Consider the following 22,052-nt stretch of genomic DNA (forward strand, 5'->3'; position numbering starts at 1 on the left):
CCTCTGTACATGAGGAGGTATCCCTAAACAAATCAGCAAAAGTTTTTATATCTTTGAAATTATTACATAACATTTACAATGTCAAGTACTTCTTAAAGAAAAGATTTAGACCAGATTTTAATACAAATTGCTCATTTAGTTAAAATAATACTGAAACTTCCTCACTTATTCTGGTCATGCAACCACGTGTTTATTTGACAAGATGTTAATTGATTTATCTCAAATATTACTTCGCAGAATTTTATTGTGACTCCAAAGTGATTATTTTTTACTTTAATACAAATTTTACATCTGCTCTATAATAAACCATAGTCTTTTTATGCAGATTTTATATTCGATAAAGGTACATTTTCAAATAGCAAGCCAGTATTTATAGCATTTATACAAGAGATTAAAATTACTTACAATTGCGGATTCACTTAACAAGAAAGCTCTCAAAACATATACAATTGGCACGACCTTTAATATGTATGATCTGTTAAATTGCTGTTATCATATTATTTTGCCCTCTTCACCCTCAATTCTTTTATTTATTATATCTAAAATCTCAGATCAGATAACCTATTCATTCATTCGTTTTCTTTTCAGCTTAGTCCCTTTATCAGGGGTCGCCACAGTGGAATAAACCGCCAACTTATCCAGCACATGTTCTATGAAGCGGATGCCCTTCCAGCTGCAACCCATCACTGGGAAACACCCATACACACTCATTCACTACAGACAATTGGGGTAAACCGGAGCACCTGAGGAAACCCACGCAAACACGGGGAGAACATGCAAACTCCACACAGAAATGGCAACTAGCCTAGACGAGGCTCGAACCAGCATTCTTCTTACTGTGAGGTGACAGCACTACCCACGGCACTACCAGATAACCTCGTTTCTCGTTTTTCATTCTTTATTAGCACCACTGTAAATAATCTAATGATTATTGTTGTAAATTATATACCAAATTCATCTTTCTGTTATAGAATAAATGTTCAAAGATAATAATAATAAAAAACGTCTAAACTGTGACTGTAAAAAGTTCTATTGATCTATCTGACTGTGTATTTATTTATTTATTATGAGGCTGAAACAGTCATTCATATAATCTCGAAGGGCTTTTAATATTACTTTTATATTGGACCTTTAAGCTCCGCCTTGAACCGGAATTGTTCCTGTTTTCTCCTGAGCGGCGTTTATCATCCGCAGCCTCATTCCTCCATGAAGTACAGTAGAATAATGAATTAAAACTGTCGTATTTACTCTTCACATTATACAGATTGACCACCTAGTCCTCATTTGATTTCGGGCTTATAGTACTTGAGTAATCCTGCTATTTTTAAGATGTCGGTGGTCGGTTTTGACGTGGGTTTTCTCAACTGCTATGTTGCGGTAGCTCGAGCCGGAGGAATCGAGACTGTGGCCAATGAATACAGCGACCGATGCACACCGTGAGTCTTCAACATTTGCACCTCTATAGCACCAACGCACACGATAATGAACAGGTCAACTTTTAGCCGAGTTGTGCAACTGCGGAAAGCCGCTGTTTATAGCGGGCTTTCTTTGTGAGACACGCTGATCTGACAGTGTGTTCTGCCCGCTCAGGAGCCTCCCTACACCATACAACACCATAGTCATGCGTGATTAGCGATTTGAAAATACTGTGGTACTTGCTAACTGTACTTAAAAAAACACAGTGTTATGTTATGATTATCATGAAACTGTTCTTAGCCATGGTACTTTTTTTTTTTATTAGTGTACGTTTTGATAGTTGACAAACCTAGCTACATTATACTCTCTCAATATTACCCTACATTATTCATTTGTTTTCATTATCTTGTTCAGACTTAATAAATTGTATTATTTAATATGAAATCATTGTATTTAGTTTAGATTTTTTCTTTTAATTATTTAGTAAATGGTTAGTATATGAGATAAAAAGTGAAAGTCTTAAAATCATATTTGGTTTCATCCAACGATAAATGTAATACTTTTTTATTATATGTATTTTTTGTACATTACTTTGTGTCCTGAGAAAAAAATCATGGGCTCATCAGTAGCTTGGGATGTGGAGGGTCTTATACTACTGTTGCCCTAAAAAAACTCAATAAAATATTCTAAAACTTACAAATACCTTAGGAACGGCATAACAGAAAATTTTAACGGTTTTTAAACCTTGACTTTGAGATACCTTAAAACCAGCAATCGTGCCATGCCTACACTATATTACATTAAAGTCGCCATTAGGGATACTCCGATCAGGATTTTTGTAGGAGATACCATGTACTGATTCCTCGTCATTGTGATCGGCCGATACAGAGTACCGATTCTGATGCTTTAAGCTTTATGTAACTTTACCATTTTATAAAGCACATTTTCTCTCTAAGTATAATAAATAAATAAAGGATGTTGCATATGATCCCTTTAACACTTCTCTTATAGCCATTTAGTGTGAACAAGTCATGGTCAGAAACAGCTTTACGGAAAATAATAGAAAAGACAAAAAAAAATTGGTTCGAAAAATGACTAACAATGTAATTTGGAAACATCGCAAACAATGGGAGAAGAATTAAACATGTCTCAATCAAGAAAAAGTTTCGAGCACATATTTGATGCATAAGAAGTTCAAATAGATCTTCCTCTGCTTGTAAACCCGTAAACAAACACTTGCGATTGGTTTATGAGATCGTCCAGATTAGCGAGTACTGATCGAGTTGTAATGTGATTATCGGTTGATACCGGTCTCCGGCTGATCTATCGGAGCATTCCTAATTTATTTCCTAATAGTTCAATATAAAACATTACTTTAAATTGTATGAACTAATGCAGTATTACTTTTTAAATTACACCTTATTTCAATAAAAACATAAACAGTCACATTTGTAAAACTGTGGAGTTCAATGCTGAATAGTCTAGCAGAATCTGCTTTTGACTTGATTTGCTCACCAAAGTGTACATTTACACAATCTGATTAATTTACACTGTTTAATTGAAACATTTCATTTCAGTTAGTTTTTTAATAACAAAACAAGCAAACAAACAAAAGGTTGCATTAAATTACATCAAATTTGTTAGATAAAAATTTGAATTGACAATCGAAACCCTCCCCATCATTCTCTCTCTTCTCAAATGGGATGGCGCACCAAATCAAAACTTACCATGGGATAACTTTTGCCTGCGGGCCCTAGTTTGGGCACTAGATTGTCCCCATTTGTCAGCAAGATGTTTAGAATTGTTTAAAATATATAATAAAATAAAAGTTTCTCCCTGATTTTGACAATATGTTTTCTCAATATTACCACAATATATTTGAAAAAGTAAGTTATACACTTTTACCTGCATATAATATGTTTTATACACATATCAAATCACATTTGTAAGGCTAATTTGATGCAGAGAAGTTGAACTAAACAGGCATTTGACACAAATAGATCATAAAACATGCTATAATAATTTTTCATTCTACTGTGACAATCATTTGTCTTAATGTTCGATCCACTGTTCGTCATTTCAGAGCTTGTGTGTCTTTTGGACCACGAAATCGGTCTATTGGAGCTGCAGCAAAAAGCCAGGTATCATCTATGTTCTCCATAGTTTGCAGTTTATTTTGCATCTCTTAAATCCAACTTCATCCATTCATAATATTTGTAATAATGCATCATTTCTTTTAATGCGTCTCAAATGAAACACAGATGGTCACCAACTGCAAAAACACTGTCCATGGATTCAAGCGTTTTCATGGTCGGGCTTTCTCAGATCCATTCGTCCAGAACTTGAAGCCTAGTCTCGTTTATGATCTGGCACAGATGCCATCGGGCACGACGGGCTTAAAGGTGGGTGTCTGAAAATAAGAGATTTGATCAGGAAAACTGAGTTCTGGTTTCTTCGTGCAGTCACCACATGCTGATGACTGATCACATTGTGCCAGCATTGTTCAGAGGTCTACATTGGCAGTCAATCCTTCTTCTAAAGCCAAGCACACAGTTCTGTTGTGCAGCAAATGTGAGAGTGTTTGGGAGCAGTTTCTGTTTTTTTTTAAGCAGTCGTATGATCTTGCATGTTGTCGTAGGTGATGTACATGGAGGAGGAGAAGGTGTTCAGCATTGAACAAGTCACTGCGATGCTCCTCACCAAACTCAAGGAGACTGCTGAGAGCGCCCTCAAGAAGCCTGTGGCTGACTGTGTCATCTCTGTAAGTCAAAAAAAAAAATGATAGAAGCCCTTTTTAACAATGTGTATTATTATAAGTTTATGAACCCTTTTCACAAGACTGTTATGACTCGTTTGATAATCATCAGCAAGTTGAGTCCTTGAAAGTTTGTAGTATATAGATTTTTTTAAATATAGACATTTATATGTATTTATGTATGTATTATATTATCTTTGCATCAAATTACAAAAAACAAATTAGGTTGTTTCAATGCAGGGTGTTTTTAATGCAGTCTCTTTGGGAAAGGACAGTAAATGTGACATTCTGTCCTCTGGCTGCTGTTATCAGTCTCACACAATTTTCTTTTTTCTTTTTGAAAGTCTTTATAACACCATCATCAAGTATATCTTTTATTATTTTAGCAAGTATGATTGTAAAAAATATTTGTTAAACTCTCCCATTCACTGAACTCTAAGTTTACCCAACTATGAAGACTGCCGCTACTAAGAAACCCGCAGATATGAAAAGGTTCCATTGGGCTGCGTTTACACTGTGTAATGGTTCCAGGTTTTTTTCTCATGGGGCATAGATCAGATATATGTGTAAGCAGGGGAAACAAATGTTCACTAAGCAAACAAGGTTTCCGGTTTACTCAGATCAGATTAGAACTGTACGATATTAGAAAAAACTGACATTGCGATATTTTGTTTGTCAGCGGCATATTGTAATATGAACATACTGTAATTTCACCAGATGACTTGAATCTGTAATTGGAAAGAATTCGTCATTTTAGACTGATTGGGATGATTTCGTAGGAAACATAAAACATAATAAACAAGTTGCTTGCATGAATAAATGCAATTGAGCAAAAACTCAAATGAAATAGTTTTTAAAATGGTTTTCTGGAACAGAAATTGAGAAATCAAATGTAAATGAAATTGTATTGTCTTTGTTGTTTAAATTAAAATTATACAATTAATCTTTGCTAACTTCAAATGTTATTATTTTTTATGTACTATTATTTTCACTTCAGTTCACTTCAAATCTTACAGCCACAGGCCTTAAAATCGAAGCAAATGAAAAACTTTCACTCTATTAGGTTTGCAATGACTCCACAACGTTATAAACTGTTGTTTCTGGTCAACTAAAATCCCACTAAAATTTTCTTAAGAGGTGAATAATCTAAAACTGAACTTCCATTGCAGTCCTGCAATGTGACTTGAGAATTTGCACATTGCGCTATCAATGCTGATATCAGATTCAGGCCTCCTTCATATGTGGAAATGTATCCGTTTTGAATCGGATGGGTTTCTTCATCTCTGCAATGTAAATGCGAGTCATGCATCATTAAAAACTGGACTTGGACGTGACATTTAAATGCTTTCTGGTAAAAAAAGCCTAGAACAAAAGAAGATGTACAAGTGATAACTTTTATATCATAAACTGTAATTAAAATCGCTTTTAAAAGATGATGTGAGCAAGTCGTCAAAAATGCAAATTGGATACAGTCACAAAATCGGAATTAATCATCAAGATCTGCAGTGCAAAATAATGCAGCCGCAATCACATCATGTGCTTTTGTGAGGGGAAAAAAATAAGTAGCAGGTCACATTTGAAAAAATCCATGTTGAAAAAAAAAACACACGCATTGTACTAACAAATTGTTGAAATTTAACAGTATTCGGAATAATAAAAGGAGCAAAGAATTAAGTATAAAAATAACATGGCACAATTCACTTTAAAGAAAACTCATTATAAAAGGCAAGCCTAATTTCATTAAAGTGATACCGAAGTAGCTATTAAGAAATTAGAAATTCACAATATCAAGTCACATTTATCACAAGTCTAAATGTTTGCACTTTTTTTGACACTTAGCTTGGGATATAAAAACATTTTAGGATATAAAGCATTGAACAATTCGAATGATAAAGTGACATGTACTCCAGAAAGCATAATTATCTGAGCAGAGAAATCTTTGTATGTATCTTACCTTTAATACAGTGACATTAAAATAGTCAGATCTTGCTTTATGAGTCAGCTTTAATTTTATATTTATATGACTTTTGATGAATATTAAAATGTGCTAAATGGAATGTTACTGCAATAAAAGGATAATATCAGGAGAACCACCGTAGGTGCTCTATTGTGGTTGCTCAAACACACAGCAACTGTTAATACAAATACAGATGTAGAGTTTTTAACAAAAATAAAACGTAAAACCTTAATGCAATCAAAGACTCTAGAATACACAAGATATTTCACTCTTAAAGTTTTGAATAGAGGAAGGTGTAACGGTCAATATAGCAAATCAAGCCCTGCCTTCTTGTACAGGAGCTAATCATTGATCAGTGTAGACTGGAGATTCTCTTGCGGAGAGGTTCAGACCAGACATGAGTTTCTGCAGATTTTGTGTAATTCACAGGTTTAGAAATTACACTAAGGGTACAGTTGTTGTTTAATTTTATTGGGGATTCCTAATATGAAATTTAATCATAAGCCTGGCAAGCAATTTTGGAGGATTTGATGTTTCCCTATTTAAAGAGAATTCCAGAGTATACTAACATGCGTTTCAAAGACGGCTAAGGGACTTTAATATAATCTAGATCTGCAGTATACAGATTCTTGACATTGAAAATAGCCATCGAAGCTGGCATGTTTGTAAACGCAAACAAAAGCAATCTAATCATTTACATTTCAGCTACCTTATGGAAGTGGTTAAAATAATCTCAAAACCTTTTAGACACCTTTTACACTGATGAAAACGCATCTTAACACCATATGAACACAAGGCTCAAGTCAACCATGTTCTTTTTTTTTCCTTTAATACTATAAATAAATAATTGCTGTTTAAAATCCCTAAGGTCCCCTGCTTCTACACCGATGCTGAAAGGAGATCCGTCATCGATGCAGCTCAGATTGCAGGACTCAACTGTCTGAGACTCATGAACGAGACCACTGCAGGTCAGTTTATTGCCATGCTTCTTCCGCAACACTTTTACGTTCTGTTCTTAAATGTCATCTGTGTTTTTTATTGTGCAGTGGCTCTGGCATACGGCATCTACAAGCAGGATCTACCTGCTCCTGAGGAAAAGCCAAGGAATGTGGTGTTTGTGGATATTGGCCATTCAGGCTACCAGGTTTCTGTGTGTGCCTTTAATAAAGGCAAGCTTAAGGTGTGTACTGATGTCATGGCATTTATTTCCCTCAAAACATGATTGTGACTAGCATGTGGGAGTATAAATCATTTTTTTTCCTGCTTGTACAGATTCTTGCTACAGCCTTTGACCCTGAAATGGGAGGAAAATACTTCGATGAGAGGCTGGTCAAATATTTTTGTGAGGAGTTTGTCGTGAAGTACAAACTAGATGCGAAGACCAAACCCAGAGCTCTGGTCCGGCTCTTCCAGGAATGTGAGAAGCTGAAGAAGCTGATGAGCGCCAACTCCTCCGACCTGCCGCTCAACATCGAGTGTTTCATGAATGACGTTGATGTCTCAAGCAGACTTAACAGGTAAGGAGTTACTCAAATTTAGTGATGACTTGCAAATGATTAAAATCCTTTCATCATTTAGTAGTCACTTCATTCCAAACCTGCATCACTTTTTTCATGGATTACCTGATAATTACCTGGATTACCGCATCTTTTATTTTCCAAAGGATCTATAGACTGGTATTTTCTGGGTTTCTTCAGGGCATATGTGGTTGTTTTGTGAGACTCACAAATCTTAATTTTTATTTCAATTTATCAATCAGCCATAAAATCAACAACCTTTAAGTAGGCCTGGGTGATTAATCGAAAAGTAATCAAACATTTGACTTTCAGAACCTATAATCAATCAAATTTGATCAAGGTAAATTTTTCAATTACTTTCCCTACCATGTGTATTGTGATCCCGCACTGTTAAGGCTAATTTATACTTACTATATTATTCTGATATTATATTATTAAACTTTATTGTTCTGATATTATACTTCTGCCAAGTGCGCGCGCGTACGGTCAGACGCAGCCTTCACATACCTGCGCACTTCTCCAAAAAAATGTAACTACTCATCACAATGATGCGTGGCATAAGCTTTGTGATTGGTCGGTTTGCTAGCGGTGACGAGGGTGGGTGGCACAGAGAGCCGTGTTTTAGGCAATGTGTGTTTTTAATTTAAGTTGTTCAGCATTGATGTTTAATAAAGAATTATAAATAGTAGATAGTGGGTGTTTACTTCAATTATTTTAAAATCAAGTAATGCACCCATTATTCAAAAATCTCACTAGTAATTAGTCATAGGACGATAACCGTTTTCAAGGTATACCGCGGTTTGGAAAAGTCAAGGATTTAAAACTGCCAGCATTTTCTACTATACCGTTCCTATAGTATGTGTACAAATTATTACATTTCTTTTATTTTTTTCGTTTTTTAGGACAACAGTATCTCCAGCAGAAAAATATCCAACGATGCCGTTTTAAATTGTAATGAAATCTTTGTTTTTGAAACTGATGAAGTCAATGATTTATTTTCATTATTTACCCTGACATGTTTACAGCTCCAAAATATTTTAAATGTTTCTAAAAAAAAATTTATTGAATATATTTTAGATCACTAATCACAAATCGTGAAACAGTGATATTTTTATCCAAGGTTATCATACCGTCAGAATCTTATACCGGCCCATCTCTACTAGGAATATGTGGTTGTTGGTTTTATGAAACATAACAAAACTACTAGTAGTTGGTATGATTTGTGCTACATTACAGTCTTAAAGGCACAGTGTGTAAATTTCGACACTAGAGGGTGTTTTCACAACAAACCTTGGATAATGCCATGACTGAGTATGGTATCATAGTTGTTGTCGCATTCGCTATTAAGCATTATCTTATAGATGACCTTCGCCGTCATCAAACGGCAACTTGATGGTTGGCAGCTTCAGTGTTCATCGAGCATAGGAATAAGCAGTAACTTTATCTGCTTTCTTGAGTAAAGTAAAGAACTTTTATTGTCATTGTAGTTATACAACGAAATTAGTTTGGTAACTCACAGAGACCAGCAGCAATATAAAAAGAGAGAAAACAAACAATAGACATAATACTAAAATATAAGATGCAAGATAAAATATACTAAATGTAAGAACATCATTCAGGAATGTTATTTTGCCCAATAGTCCTAATTCCAGATTTCCCCATTTTCTTATGTCTGTGAGATGTGCTTTGAGTGTAATTTAATGACATTTTGTAGTCCTTTAATATGCATGTATGAGGAAGCCGCTGTCAATATATTTAAAACAACGAAATTGCTTTTGAATGTCACAAGCGTTCTGTGTATATTATGAATAGAGCTGCAGGACTGAGTGTACGGTTTTTGTTATCCTCCTAGGGTTGTTTGGACAGCAAATTTTAGCTCTTAAGTGGCTATTTAAAATACTTTGAATGTTTTGTATTTTGTTACAGACATACAGTGTCATCCTGCTCTGAGTGCAACCCTGCTCGTTTTTTCTGTTCATTATAGGCCATTCAAACTCAGCTTTTTAATCAGTGAAGGTCAGGGGAAAGAAATTGGCATATAACCCTGCATATATCACATTTACATTTCATCCTTTCATTTGCACTTCATTAAACCTGAATTCCTACCAATCACAATTATTGGACTTTTACCAAAGTTGCCATCCCGACAGTAGTTAACACTAAGCTCATATACTATTATTTTTGTTTCTATGACAGGGCTCAGTTTGAAGAGATGTGTGCTGATATTTTAGCCCGAGTGGAGCCTCCGTTGCGCAGCCTCCTGGAACAAGCTCGTAAGTCATGAGCCTTGCTTGGATGATAAACGTTGCACCGAATCAGTGGAAATGATTCATCCAGCATTTGTCTCTGCAGATCTGAAGAAAGATGACATCCATGCAGTAGAAATAGTGGGCGGTGCTTCTAGAATGCCGGCCATCAAAGAGCGAATCAGCAAGTTCTTTGGGAAAGAGCCGAGCACAACGCTGAATGCAGATGAAGCTGTGGCCAGAGGATGTGCTCTCCAGGTCAGTCACGCTCACATCACATTTCCTTTGCTGACTGAAGCGTTTCTAGCTTAACAAGACCCTGTTGTGACCTGTTAGTGTTTTTTTGCTCTCGTTTCTCTACAGTGTGCAATCCTCTCTCCGGCTTTTAAAGTCCGTGAGTTCTCGATAACAGAAGTGGTTCCGTTTCCCATCTCTCTTAAATGGAATTCTGCAGCTGAAGATGGAGTCAGGTACAGTTGCGACAGCTGTGACATTCAGATACTGTTAAATAATCAGAAAAAAATCAGAAAAATCTGAATTGTAAGCCCCCCTGATTTATTAGCCCCCTGTTTATTTGTTACTCCATTTTCTGTTTAATGGAGAGATTTTTTTTTACACATTTCTAAACATAATAGTTTTACTAACTCATTTCTAATAACTGATTTATTTTATCTTTGCCATGATTGCAGTAAATAATACTTGACTAGGTATTTTCAAGAGACTTCTAAACAGCTTAAAGTGACATTTAACAGCTTAACTAGGTTCATGAGGTTAACTAGACAGGATAGGGTAAATAGGCAAGTTTTTGTATAAGGATGGTTTGTTCTGTTGGCTATCAAAAAAAAAATATATATATAGCTTAAAGGGGCTAATAATTTTAATCTTAAAATGTTTTTTAAAATATTAAAAACAGCTTTTATTCTAGCCAAAATAAAGCAAATAAGACTTTCTCCAGAAGAAAAAATATTATCAGACATACTTTGAAAACTTCCTTGCTCTATTAAACATCATTTGGGAAATATTTAAAAAAGAAAAAACATTTCAAAGGGGGCTAACTATTCTGATTGCAACTGTATATACATATACACACACACACACACACACACACACACACACAGTTGAAGTCAGAATTATTAGCCCCCTTTTGAATTTTTTTTCACACTTATTTTTTTATTTTAGACATGCCTTCTCATTCATTTTCAAAATGGATGCACATCTTGGCATTTCTATTAAGCATTTATTTAACGCGATAATCCAATATGTGCATAAAATACCTGGATGCTAACAGAGATATTGATATACTACTCAATACTGCAGTCTATTAGAAGACTTTTAAACTTTTATGATTTAGTTTATTTGTTGTTGTAATCAATGTCAATGGAGTCACCATATATGGTTATTCAAGCTTGATGCATGTTATTTACAGTGCTTCTCAATTTTTCATTGCAGTGACTGTGAGGTTTTCCCAAAGAACCATGCAGCACCTTTCTCTAAAGTGTTGACCTTTTACCGGAGAGAGCCATTTACCTTGGATGCATACTACAACTCCCCTAAAGAGCTCCCTTATCCAGATCCCACAATAGGTATGCACACACTCACACTTCAGAAGTAAAAATGTGAAGGATTTTTTTTAAAACTTGCAATAAATTGAACAAAAAAGAACAAAAACCAGTGTAACATAGTCAGTAAAACTTTATTTTGATGGTTTAGTTAAGAAATTCTGTTAAGGCGATATTTCACCCCAAGAATTTCACCCTCATCATTTACTCATCCTCAAGTGGTTTTAGACCTTCTTTTGAAGAAAGCTAAAAAACTGTACCCACTAATATTCATAGTTGGAAAAACAAAAACAGTGGAAGTTAAAACTCTCCTTCTCTCAATAGACAGCAAGGGTTGGTAGTCAGCAAGTCCCTAGCGTACATTTTTTTCCTTGTTGAAATAATATGTAACTCGTGGATCAATCCATTGAATCGACCCAAAGCGACAGAAATAAACTTATAAAAGAAATATTTTATATCAGTGTAAAATAGTCTTGTCAGATGAAGAAGAGCCGGAGTCAGAGATTCAAATAAAGAAAGTTTACTGAAGCTAGTTTGCAGTTTCATCAGCAAAAGCCAGCTTCAACACTCGCAATGAGTTTGTAGGCCGCTCAGCTTATAGTCTCTCAATTATACTCTTACATCACATCCATTAACCACGTCATACATATAGGTGTTTTAACCTGGTTAAAACACAGATGGACCACATGTGTGCATGTGTACAATTTTGAAAGATATCTCAATATCTCAAGCATACAAACGTCAGACAGCCAGAAGGCTATTTACAGCTGACCCCAGACCTGATCATCCATAATCAAAATAATCCATAATCAAATAAAACACACACACATAAAGTACAATCTGTTTCTTACCCAAGGCTGAGTATACTCTCAGACGTCTTTATCGAACTGGTTAAAAACCAGTATAATCTACATCCAAACTGGCAGCTTACATACAAAGGAATTACCTTTAAAAGATTTAACACATTAAATGGATGACATAATTAGCACATAGCAAATAACAATAGGAAAAGTTGATTTCAATTCTTCAAGAGTCCACGTCCACTTAAGAGGTCTCCATCACCTCTGACCTAGCTAAGTAGGTCCTGAGGAATCAAATTATTTGGCATACAAAAAAGCAATCACACACATATTATTCCAGTTTTACTCTGAAGTGGAATTACACTAAGGTCATCATATAATCTAGGCTCTTAAATATTCTACTTTATTAATAATCATAAAGACATAAGAAAGGATGTGTTACAGTTCCTTCAGGGTTTAGCTAGAAAACCAAAGAGACACTTTTTTTTGTGTGTTGAATTTCTAATATGATAGCTTAAAGAACAAAATCTAGTTTGTTTGTTTTGTTTTTTGGCAGGACCTCATGTCATTTTACTGAGAGTTTAGCTAATGAATCTGTGACACAATGACCTGCTGTAAATAAAAAAGAACTACAACAAAGTAATTCTGTTACTATAGAAACAAAAATATATTTCATGAAACCTTGTAAAACACATGTATCTGAATTGGCATTCGCCAGTGCTACGGTCAAAGGTGGCAGATATTTTGAGACCTGCAAAAGTTCTTTTGTGTATACTGTTGGATCTTCCCCTAGTCCGCCAGGTTCAAAGATCAGTCAGAGACTTCAAAAAAGTTGAAATTAATTTAACGAATCAAATGGATAAAACATACAGGGCCCTGGGTAGCAGAGAACAGCAGCACAGGCCGTTGTCAGCTGCGCACCCCCCCACCCCCCAGTTGTCACAAATGATCTGCACAGAAAAAGTTTTACACACACAGAACACACAAGACAGAGCCTAAAAGAAAGAATTATAACATTTTTCTGATAACAAGTTCTCTGAATTTAATTTTTTGGTTATCAGTCACAAAACCACAGCTGTTATGGAGCAAGGTTTTATGAGGTGAAGCACACAAACATGAGTTCATATACTTTATTAAAACAGGATTCAATTATTAATGCATAAAACAAAGTTAGAAAACATCATAACTACTTCAATACTGTCAGTATGTAAAAAATAAATAAACTAAATTTCTCTGCAGGCCAGTATGTTGTCCAGAAAGTGGTTCCCCAGGCCTCCGGTGAGAGTTCAAAGGTTAAAGTGAAGGTGCGAGTGAACATTCATGGCATCTTTAGTGTTTCCAGTGCTTCACTAGTGGAGGTGCAGAAATCTGAGGAGGAAGAGGAGAGCATGGAAACCGAGCAGAGCACAGAAAAAGAAAATGAGGTACTGAGTGCTTTTTCTTAAACACTAGCTGAAGTACTCATGAAATGCCGTTTCATCACAGTTCTAAAATGATGCAGAAGTGGGTGTCTTGAAAAATTAGGCAAAGCTTGTTTTCATATGATGTGGACACGCCTCATCATAAATATTTAAGACATTAACACAGATTTTCAGTAATGCAATACACTCACCTGCCACTTCATTAGGTACACCTGTATAACTGTTTTTTTACGCAAAGTTCTAATCAGCCAATAACATGGCAGCAACTCGATGCATTTAGGCATGTAGACATGGTCAAGATGATTGCTGCAGTTCAAACCGAGCATCAGAATGGGGAAGAAAGGTGATTTAAGTGACTGAACATGGCATGTTTTTTTTGTGCCAGACAGACTGGTCTAAGTATTTCAGAAACTGCTGCTCTACTGGGATTCACACAACCATGTATAGGGTTTACAGAAAATGGTCTGAAAAAGAGAAAATATCTAGTGAGTAGCAGTTCTGTGGGCACAAATGCCTTGTTGATGTCAGAGGAGAATGGCCAGACTGGTTCAAGCTGATAGAAAGGCAACAGTAACTCAAATAACCACTCGCTACAACCGAGGTCTGCATCTACAATATGTCGAACCTTGAGGCGGATGGGCTACAGCAGCGGAAGACCAGACCGGGTGCAACTCCTGTCAGCTAAGAACATGAAAACTGAGGCTACAATTCGCACAGGCTCAGCAAAATTGGACCATAGAAGATTGGAAAAACATTGCCTGGTCTGATGAGTCTTGATTTCTGCTGCGACATTCAGATAGTAGGGTCAGAATTTGGTGTCAACATCTTGAAAGCATGGATCATCCTGCCTTGTATCAACGGTTCAGGCTGCTGGTGGTGATGGTGTAATGATGTGGGAGATATTTTCTTGGCCCACTTTGGGCCCATTAGTTCCAATTGAGCATTGTGTCAACGCCACAGCCTACATGGGCATTGTTGTCCATCCCTTTATGACCACAGTGTACCCATCTTCTGATGGCTACCTCCAGCAAGATAATGTGCTTTGTCACAAAGCGCAAATCATCTCAGACTGGTTTCTTGAACATGACAATTTCACTGTACTTAAAATGGCCTCCACAGTCACTAGATCTCAATCCATTAGAGCAATTTGGCATGTGGCCGACAATTTTACAGGAACTGTGTGTGATGGTATCATGTCAATATGGACCAAAATCTCTGAGGAATATTTCCAGTACCTTGTTGAATCTATGCCATGGAGGATTAGGGCAGTTCTGAAGGCAAAAGGGGGTCCAACCTGATACTACTTAGGTGTGCCTAATAATGAACATGTCATGAGTGCACTTCAGAAGATTGTTAATAGTTATGTATTATTTAAAGTTATTTATTACAAATAAATTTAAATATTTATTTATTTAAAGAATACATTTAAAGAATATACATACTGTTATATTGGTGTCCATCATGGTACCAAATCCTTAAAGACTTGATGGGCAAATTATTTTCAAGCTGAAATATTACACGTTTCTTGCACTGGCCTACAACATGCACAAGATATTGATTGAATATGTTCTGATTCTTTCCATTTTTTTTTTACTTTAATCAGTTAAACTTGTACTAATCTTATTATTAATCTATTATACTATAATATTATTAATCTTAGGTGATGTTAATTTTTAAAAACTAAATGAATTAAAAATGGTAAAATGAGCTTATTTCCAAATAAATGTTTTGAGCTTACGACAATATTGTGATAAAAGCTTCTGTAATTTTAACAACTTAAAACATGAAAAACACTATCACTATTTAGTTATTTAAATAGTAATTATAACACTATTTATTTAATAAAAATTTATTGATTCTAACATTATAATTAGAATATGCAGCAAAGATATCTATGTTAAAATCTGTGAACATGTAGTGCATCTATTATTTCATGACTCTTTAGACACCTTCACTATTTTTATTGATTTATTCCTCAACATTAATGTGTTAGTTACATTTTGTTCTACATCATAGGTCTAATATTTTGTCATTTTTGTGTCACCACCATATGTTTTTGATCATTCACAGAACAAAATGCAGGTTGATCAAGAGGAACAAAAGACTCCAGAGACGGAACAGGAAAATGGCGAGAAAAAACCTGGAACTGAGGAAATGGAGGTAAAAGATTCAGTGACTCACCAATTCAATGAGTTTGAGTCATTTGATCCAAACACCTACATGTATAACAAGCTGCGAATTACAATTTGTTCAGACCTCAGCAGAGGAAGGCAAACAGGAGAAGAAATCAGATCAGCCTCCCCAAGCCAAGAAGCCCAAGGTGAAGACAAAGGTGCTGGATTTGCCCATTGAAAACAACCCGCAGTGGCAGCTGGCCAACGACATGCTGAATCTGTTCGTGGAGAGTGAGGTGTGATATCTCAAAACTGGATTATGGGGGAAATGTTTTTAGCGCTGAGTTAATCTACTGTGAAATTCCTTTTCCTCAGGGTAAGATGATCATGCAGGACAAGCTGGAGAAGGAGCGCAATGATGCCAAGAATTATGTTGAGGAGTATGTGTACGAGATGAGGGACAAACTGCATGGCATATTCGAGAAGTTCGTCACTGAGAGTGTGAGAGCAGTTACATGCCTTCATCTGCATGCTTTCTAGCACCAGGGCCTGGGTCCAGGAAGAAAGTGTCTTGGATAAAAAATTCTGAAAAGTTTATTAACAAGAAAATATTTAAGATATTATTTGAATAGGTCTGAGGAACATTGAAGTGACCTGGTATTTTTATTTTACTTTTTGGGTAATGTATGAGGTGTTTAGAACAACATTCAACTGCAAGCTCACTATGTTATTATTGTTCAGACATTTTGTTGATATCACTGTCAGTAAATGACCATCTTAGTGCATAACATTCTAATTTAGTTTAGGTTTATTAGCAATCTGTTTGTTATCTTTTTATTATTAATATTATTTTAGTCATTAAATAATAATATAGTTACTTTATGTATGTAATTTTAGCAGGCCTATTTCGGATTTAGTAAAACCTTTTTAAATTTAGTTTAATTAAAGCAAAAATTTTTTGTTTTGTTTTTCATCTTAGTAACAGAAAATGATCTTTAATCATTTTAGTTGTCAATAAAAAATAATGGGGCTGTTTTCTCTTACAGGACAGAGATGTTCTCTCATTAAAACTAGAAGACACTGAGGTCTGGCTGTATGAGGATGGAGAAGACCAGCCCAAACAAATATACATCGACAAACTTGCTGAACTGAAGGTAGTAAATACCTTTTACATTTTACAATATATTATTTATAGTAGAGGTGCCGAAATTAATTGACTGTGATGCAGACCTGCACAATTTGGTATCGGTTCAGTTCCTAACCGGTTATTACACACTGAGTTTATTTTATTTTTTTATATGTGCTATGTCGCCATAATAGTATGGTGCAGAAGGTGAGCACAAGTAATTAAAATGCAGAAACACTGCACAATTCATTGGACACTCTGGGCAGTCATTCACTGACACTGAAGTTACAGCAGAAGCCCCTATTTAGGGCTGGGCGGTTTGCCCTAAAATCCAAATCCCGATTAATCTAGCGTTTTGACTCTATTATGATTAATGAAAAAACAATACACGCGATAGATAGATAGATAGATAGATAGATAGATAGATAGATAGATAGATAGATAGATAGATAGATAGATAGATAGATAGATAGATAGATAGATAGTAGTAAAAAAAATTATATTTATATATAATAATTAAATAAAAGATTAGCAGTACATCATATTATTCATTATATCCCATTAATATTTTATAAATCATAATATTCAATATATCACATTAATATTTAATATATCATATTATTAATACAACTCAATACAAAAATAATAATAGATCAGAATAAACTACATTTAACAGTCAACATTTCTGGATAGAACAGTGATAAAAAAAAAACTCATTGAGTTTTGTTTAATGCATTCAAAAAGATTTTTTTTTTTAAGCAGATAAATTAATGTTACTGTTCATATATCTGACTGCTTGTATTAAAGGACAAGATTGTATTACAAATAATATATAAATGTATTTAAAAATTAGTAGATTAACACCTCTAATATTTATATACTGTAAGCATGTCAATTTATCTAACCATTCCAGATTGAAAAGTAATGTCTATTACTTTAAATCTAAAGTATTTTAAGCCCATTGATGTGAAAAATGTTTTTGCAGAACCTTGGCCAACCCATTCAAGACAGATACAGAGAGTTTGAGGAGAGACCCAAAGCTTTTGAAGAGCTGGGCAGACAGTTGCAGCAATACATGAAGATTGTTGAGGCCTACAAAACCAAGGTGAAGTAAACGCATCACAAAAGGTACAAAGTTGCTCTTGATAAGCACACAGTGGCTTCACGTGGCTTTCTAAATTTTAGGAAGAGCAGTATGATCATCTGGAGGAGGCAGAAATTCAGAAGGTGGACAAGATGGTGAATGATGTCATGATCTGGATGAACAGTAAAATGAACCAGCAGAGTAAACAGAGTCTTGCCATCGAGCCAGTGGTGAAAACGACAGAGATCCAGGCCAAAACACGGGTTAGTGACTGTTACATTAAGCACATAAGGGTTATATTGTGGTGTTGGCCTGAAACGAATTAATAGAAGCGATTAATAATCAGGAATGAAAATAATCAAAAACATTTGATTACCAATTACTGTGTTTGTACATAAAAAACACTTTACAGTAAATAATTACTTATTTCTTAGAGCTGTGGTAGAAAAAAACATTTGAAAAATCAATTCTTCTTTCAAAATGTATCTCTAATCTCTCATGAATTGATTCTCAAGTGTTTTAAACAGCAGATGGCGCTGTATGCTTCACAAACAACCATATTCAATGGGGTCCAATGGGGTATATGCAGACAGACTTTTAATTTCAGTCAGCCAGCCCCAGGGCTTTCAGTGAATTGTCATCCCTTACAAAATCACTGCATTTAAGATCGGATTTCTTTGAAAAACAGCAATCTTCACTGACTAGATAAGATATGTTTTAAAGTCGGTCTCAGCTTTAACAATCAAATAGATGCTTAAGTCTTTTTAACTGATTAGTAGCTGTGCATGCATATATATATATATATATATATATATATATATATATATATATATATATATATATGTATATATATATATATATATATATATATATAGAATTTATAGCTAATTCTGTTTTAACCTTAAATAATCTTTAATAAAGATATGACAAATTTGTCAGTGAATTACAAGAGTGTTTGTAGTGTTTACATTGATCATTACATAAAAGCCAACTTGTATGAATCTGCTGAACGCACAAGCACTCTTCCTCTTGAACAGTTGGGAAACTAGCATAGATCGCCATCTGCTGTTAAATGTTTGGAAGTGATTTAAAGGTCCCATATTTTTTTAGATATTAGTATCAGTATTGTTAGTTTAAGATCTCTATTAGCTAGTGTGCTCCAAAACAGTGTCAAAATAGCGTTTGGATATATAAAACTGATGTAAACTTGTAAAGCTTGTAGTTTGTCACCTCATACTTTAGTCTCTCATCAAATCATAACCAATCAAATGCTCTCTAGTATCTGACATGCTCCGCCCCCTTCAAGACGTTTCCCATTTGCTTTTCATTTGATGCACTTGAGGTAAACCGCTCTTATTGGCATTGCAGTGATAAAAAGCACTATTGGCTGTTTTTTAAAAAGGTTGAGGAGGATGTCTCGCCCTCTCTTCGTGTTTTGGTTGAGATTACATCAAACATCTAATAAACATGCATATTGCAAAGCATTTCACAGGACTTTGAAGAGAGGCAAGCAATGCAAATCTCAGAATCGACTTCTTTTATAACTACAGCTTCAGCTGCTGTAGCTCATCTGCTTCAAGGTTTTGTGTTCAGAGATGTGCTCTTCGGCAGACCCCAGTTGTGATAAGATCAAAAGACATTTTCACGTTTTCTCTTTTTCTGACCTTTCTTTGTAAACCCTAGAGACGGTTGTGCATCAAAAGCTCTGTGGATCATCAAGCACCACCAACCATGTCACATGCAAAGTCACATAAAGGACTAGTTCTTCCAGGAATTAAAAATTACAGATAGTTTACCCTCAGGCCACTGAAGATGACTATTTTTTTTTGTCTTCAGTAGAACATTAAAGAAGATTCAAAGAAGAGTCTTTAGTGACTAGTAAAATGCAAGTCAATGGTCTAAATTAACAAGTTCAAATCAATCCCAGAGGCTTCTGATTATACACCGAGCTCTTGTGTAGTCAAACAGTCAATCTGTGCTAGAAATTGGACATTATTTAAAGGGTTATTAGCTGTAATCCACTGCCTGAGCGAATGATTGTGTAGACGTGAGGTGACGAGTGTGGATGCACTATTTTTTTTTTGGTCCTTACCTGTGATTGTTTAATATGCAGAAATGATGACTCCATTCTGTTAAATGAATTTGCATCTGAGTGCACATTCGTGTATACATCATCAAGTTACAGGAAGCTCATGCTTTTATGTGCACAGCAAGAACTGTTTGCCCAGGCTGTGGATTAAAGCTAATAATATCCTAAATAATGCCAATTTTCATTATTGGGTGAACCTGCCCCTTTTAAAGGTGGTAACTTGTGTTGAACTTACCTTTATTTATTTAAGATTTGTTTATGGGTAAAACAAAGACAATGCAGGTCAGGTAGTTGAAACAGTAGGCATGCACTCCGGTGCTCGCGGCGACCCGAGTTCGATTCCGCCTCACGATCCTGTGCCGATCCTTCCCCTCTCTCTGCTCCCCGTGCTTTCCTGTTGATTCTCTCTGCTGTCTTATCGAATAAAGGTGAAAACCCCTAAAAAAATTATAAATAAAATAAAAATAAATAATTAATCTTGCCTACATCTAACGACTCTTCTGCCTTTTAAATTTATCAGGTAATGTGTCACAGTGTCAGTACACTGCTTCAGTTTTTCGCTTTCACACTTGTACTTATTAATTTTAGTGAAAACATCAGATGCTGTTGGTTGGATCTTGTTGGTTGTGCACCTTTTTTACTGACCAAGGTTGTCGACGCCACTATAACGACACAGATCACTCTGCCTATTCATGCCAAAACCTCTGAAAAAGTGATTGACAGGTGGTAATTTGTGTTTAACTTATCTGTATTTATTTAGGATTTGTTTATGGGTAAAACAAAGATCATGCAGGTCAGGTAGTTGAAACGGTAGGCTACAAATAATTAATTTGTTTTGAATAATTAATTATTCATAATTAATTTGCCTCCGCCTGTGCTGACGATGCCTTCATCCATCAGGATGTGTCACATTAGACATTGTACGATGCCAGATTGTTCGACATCGCCCAACCCTAGTTTCCACACATTGTTATTGGCTGATTAGATAGCAGTGTGCATTTTGCTACATAAATTTATTTCAACATTTTCCACAGGAGCTGTTTTCTACTTGCAATCCAGTCGTGACCAAACCCAAGCCCAAAGTGGACTTGCCAAAAGAAGAGAACCCATCAGAACCCAACGGGCCCGTCAACACACAGGAAAACCCTGAAGCTCAGCCCGGCGGCACAGAACCAGCTGCTGCAGACAGTGCAGGAAACACAGAAAACAAGCCTGACATGGACCTTGATTAAACACGCTGTGTAATGTTATGTTAACGTTACACGTTATGTTATGTAACATAATGTTTTGTTAATGTTAACTTATGTTTCCAGTGACTAGAATGCTAAATCATCATCATCATCCTCCTCAAAACAGGGAGACTCTAACAGTGAGCGATTCAGTGGCTACATTTGCATGTCGTTTTATATTAAGAAAATCATAAGTCATAATGCTGTAAGACTTCTGATTGAGAACAATTCTGTCTGCCTACAATTGAGTTTCTGTCATATGCCGGTTCTGTCAGCTGTTGTTTCAATAAATATGGATTGAAACGTGTGCAAATTTATGTTGAGGTTATTTAGTGTAATGCAAAGGAGTCTATATTTGTTTTGTTCAGGTTGCTTTACCGTTTGGTTTAAGGATGAATTTACATGTGATTAAATTTACTAGTAATATTCAAATTATAGGACAGAACGGGAAACGTTACAAGGGAATAAAGAACTTTTTTTAGTATGCAAATTATCTTATTTATGAAAAATTTGCAATGCTATGGCTGCTAATTGCATCAATATTATTTATTTTACATTCATTATCCTATATTTAAATCCACACATCTCAGGTCCAGTTTACTTTTTGGAGTGAACAGACGTCTTTTAATCATCTGGTTTTGTCAGTTTTCAAATTTATTGTTGCAGTTATCATTAATATTAGAAAAAGTACACACAAATAATTTACTTAAATTATAATATCAACTTTTAACAGGACCTT

General features: G+C 35.3%; 1 protein-coding gene across 1 annotated transcript; it reads left to right on the forward strand.

Moving 5' to 3' along the window:
- The first annotated feature begins 1,213 nt into the window (after nt 1-1,213).
- On the forward strand, nt 1,214-21,620 carry hspa4b (heat shock protein family A (Hsp70) member 4b). Its single transcript, NM_199857.1, is given in 19 exon segments — nt 1,214-1,436; nt 3,500-3,557; nt 3,678-3,818; nt 4,055-4,177; nt 6,997-7,096; nt 7,175-7,308; nt 7,401-7,645; nt 9,842-9,918; nt 9,998-10,149; nt 10,255-10,361; nt 11,341-11,474; nt 13,490-13,674; nt 15,742-15,831; nt 15,926-16,081; nt 16,161-16,286; nt 16,832-16,939; nt 17,897-18,016; nt 18,097-18,258; nt 21,119-21,620. Coding segments are annotated over 19 exon segments (2,523 nt in total). The 5' UTR covers nt 1,214-1,329; the 3' UTR covers nt 21,317-21,620.
- Nucleotides 21,621-22,052: the final 432 nt, after the last annotated feature.

The sequence above is a fragment of the Danio rerio genome, chromosome 14, assembly GCF_052040795.2.
Source record: "Danio rerio strain M-AB ecotype USA chromosome 14, GRCz13ab, whole genome shotgun sequence".
Classification (NCBI taxonomy): Eukaryota; Metazoa; Chordata; class Actinopteri; order Cypriniformes; family Danionidae; genus Danio; species Danio rerio.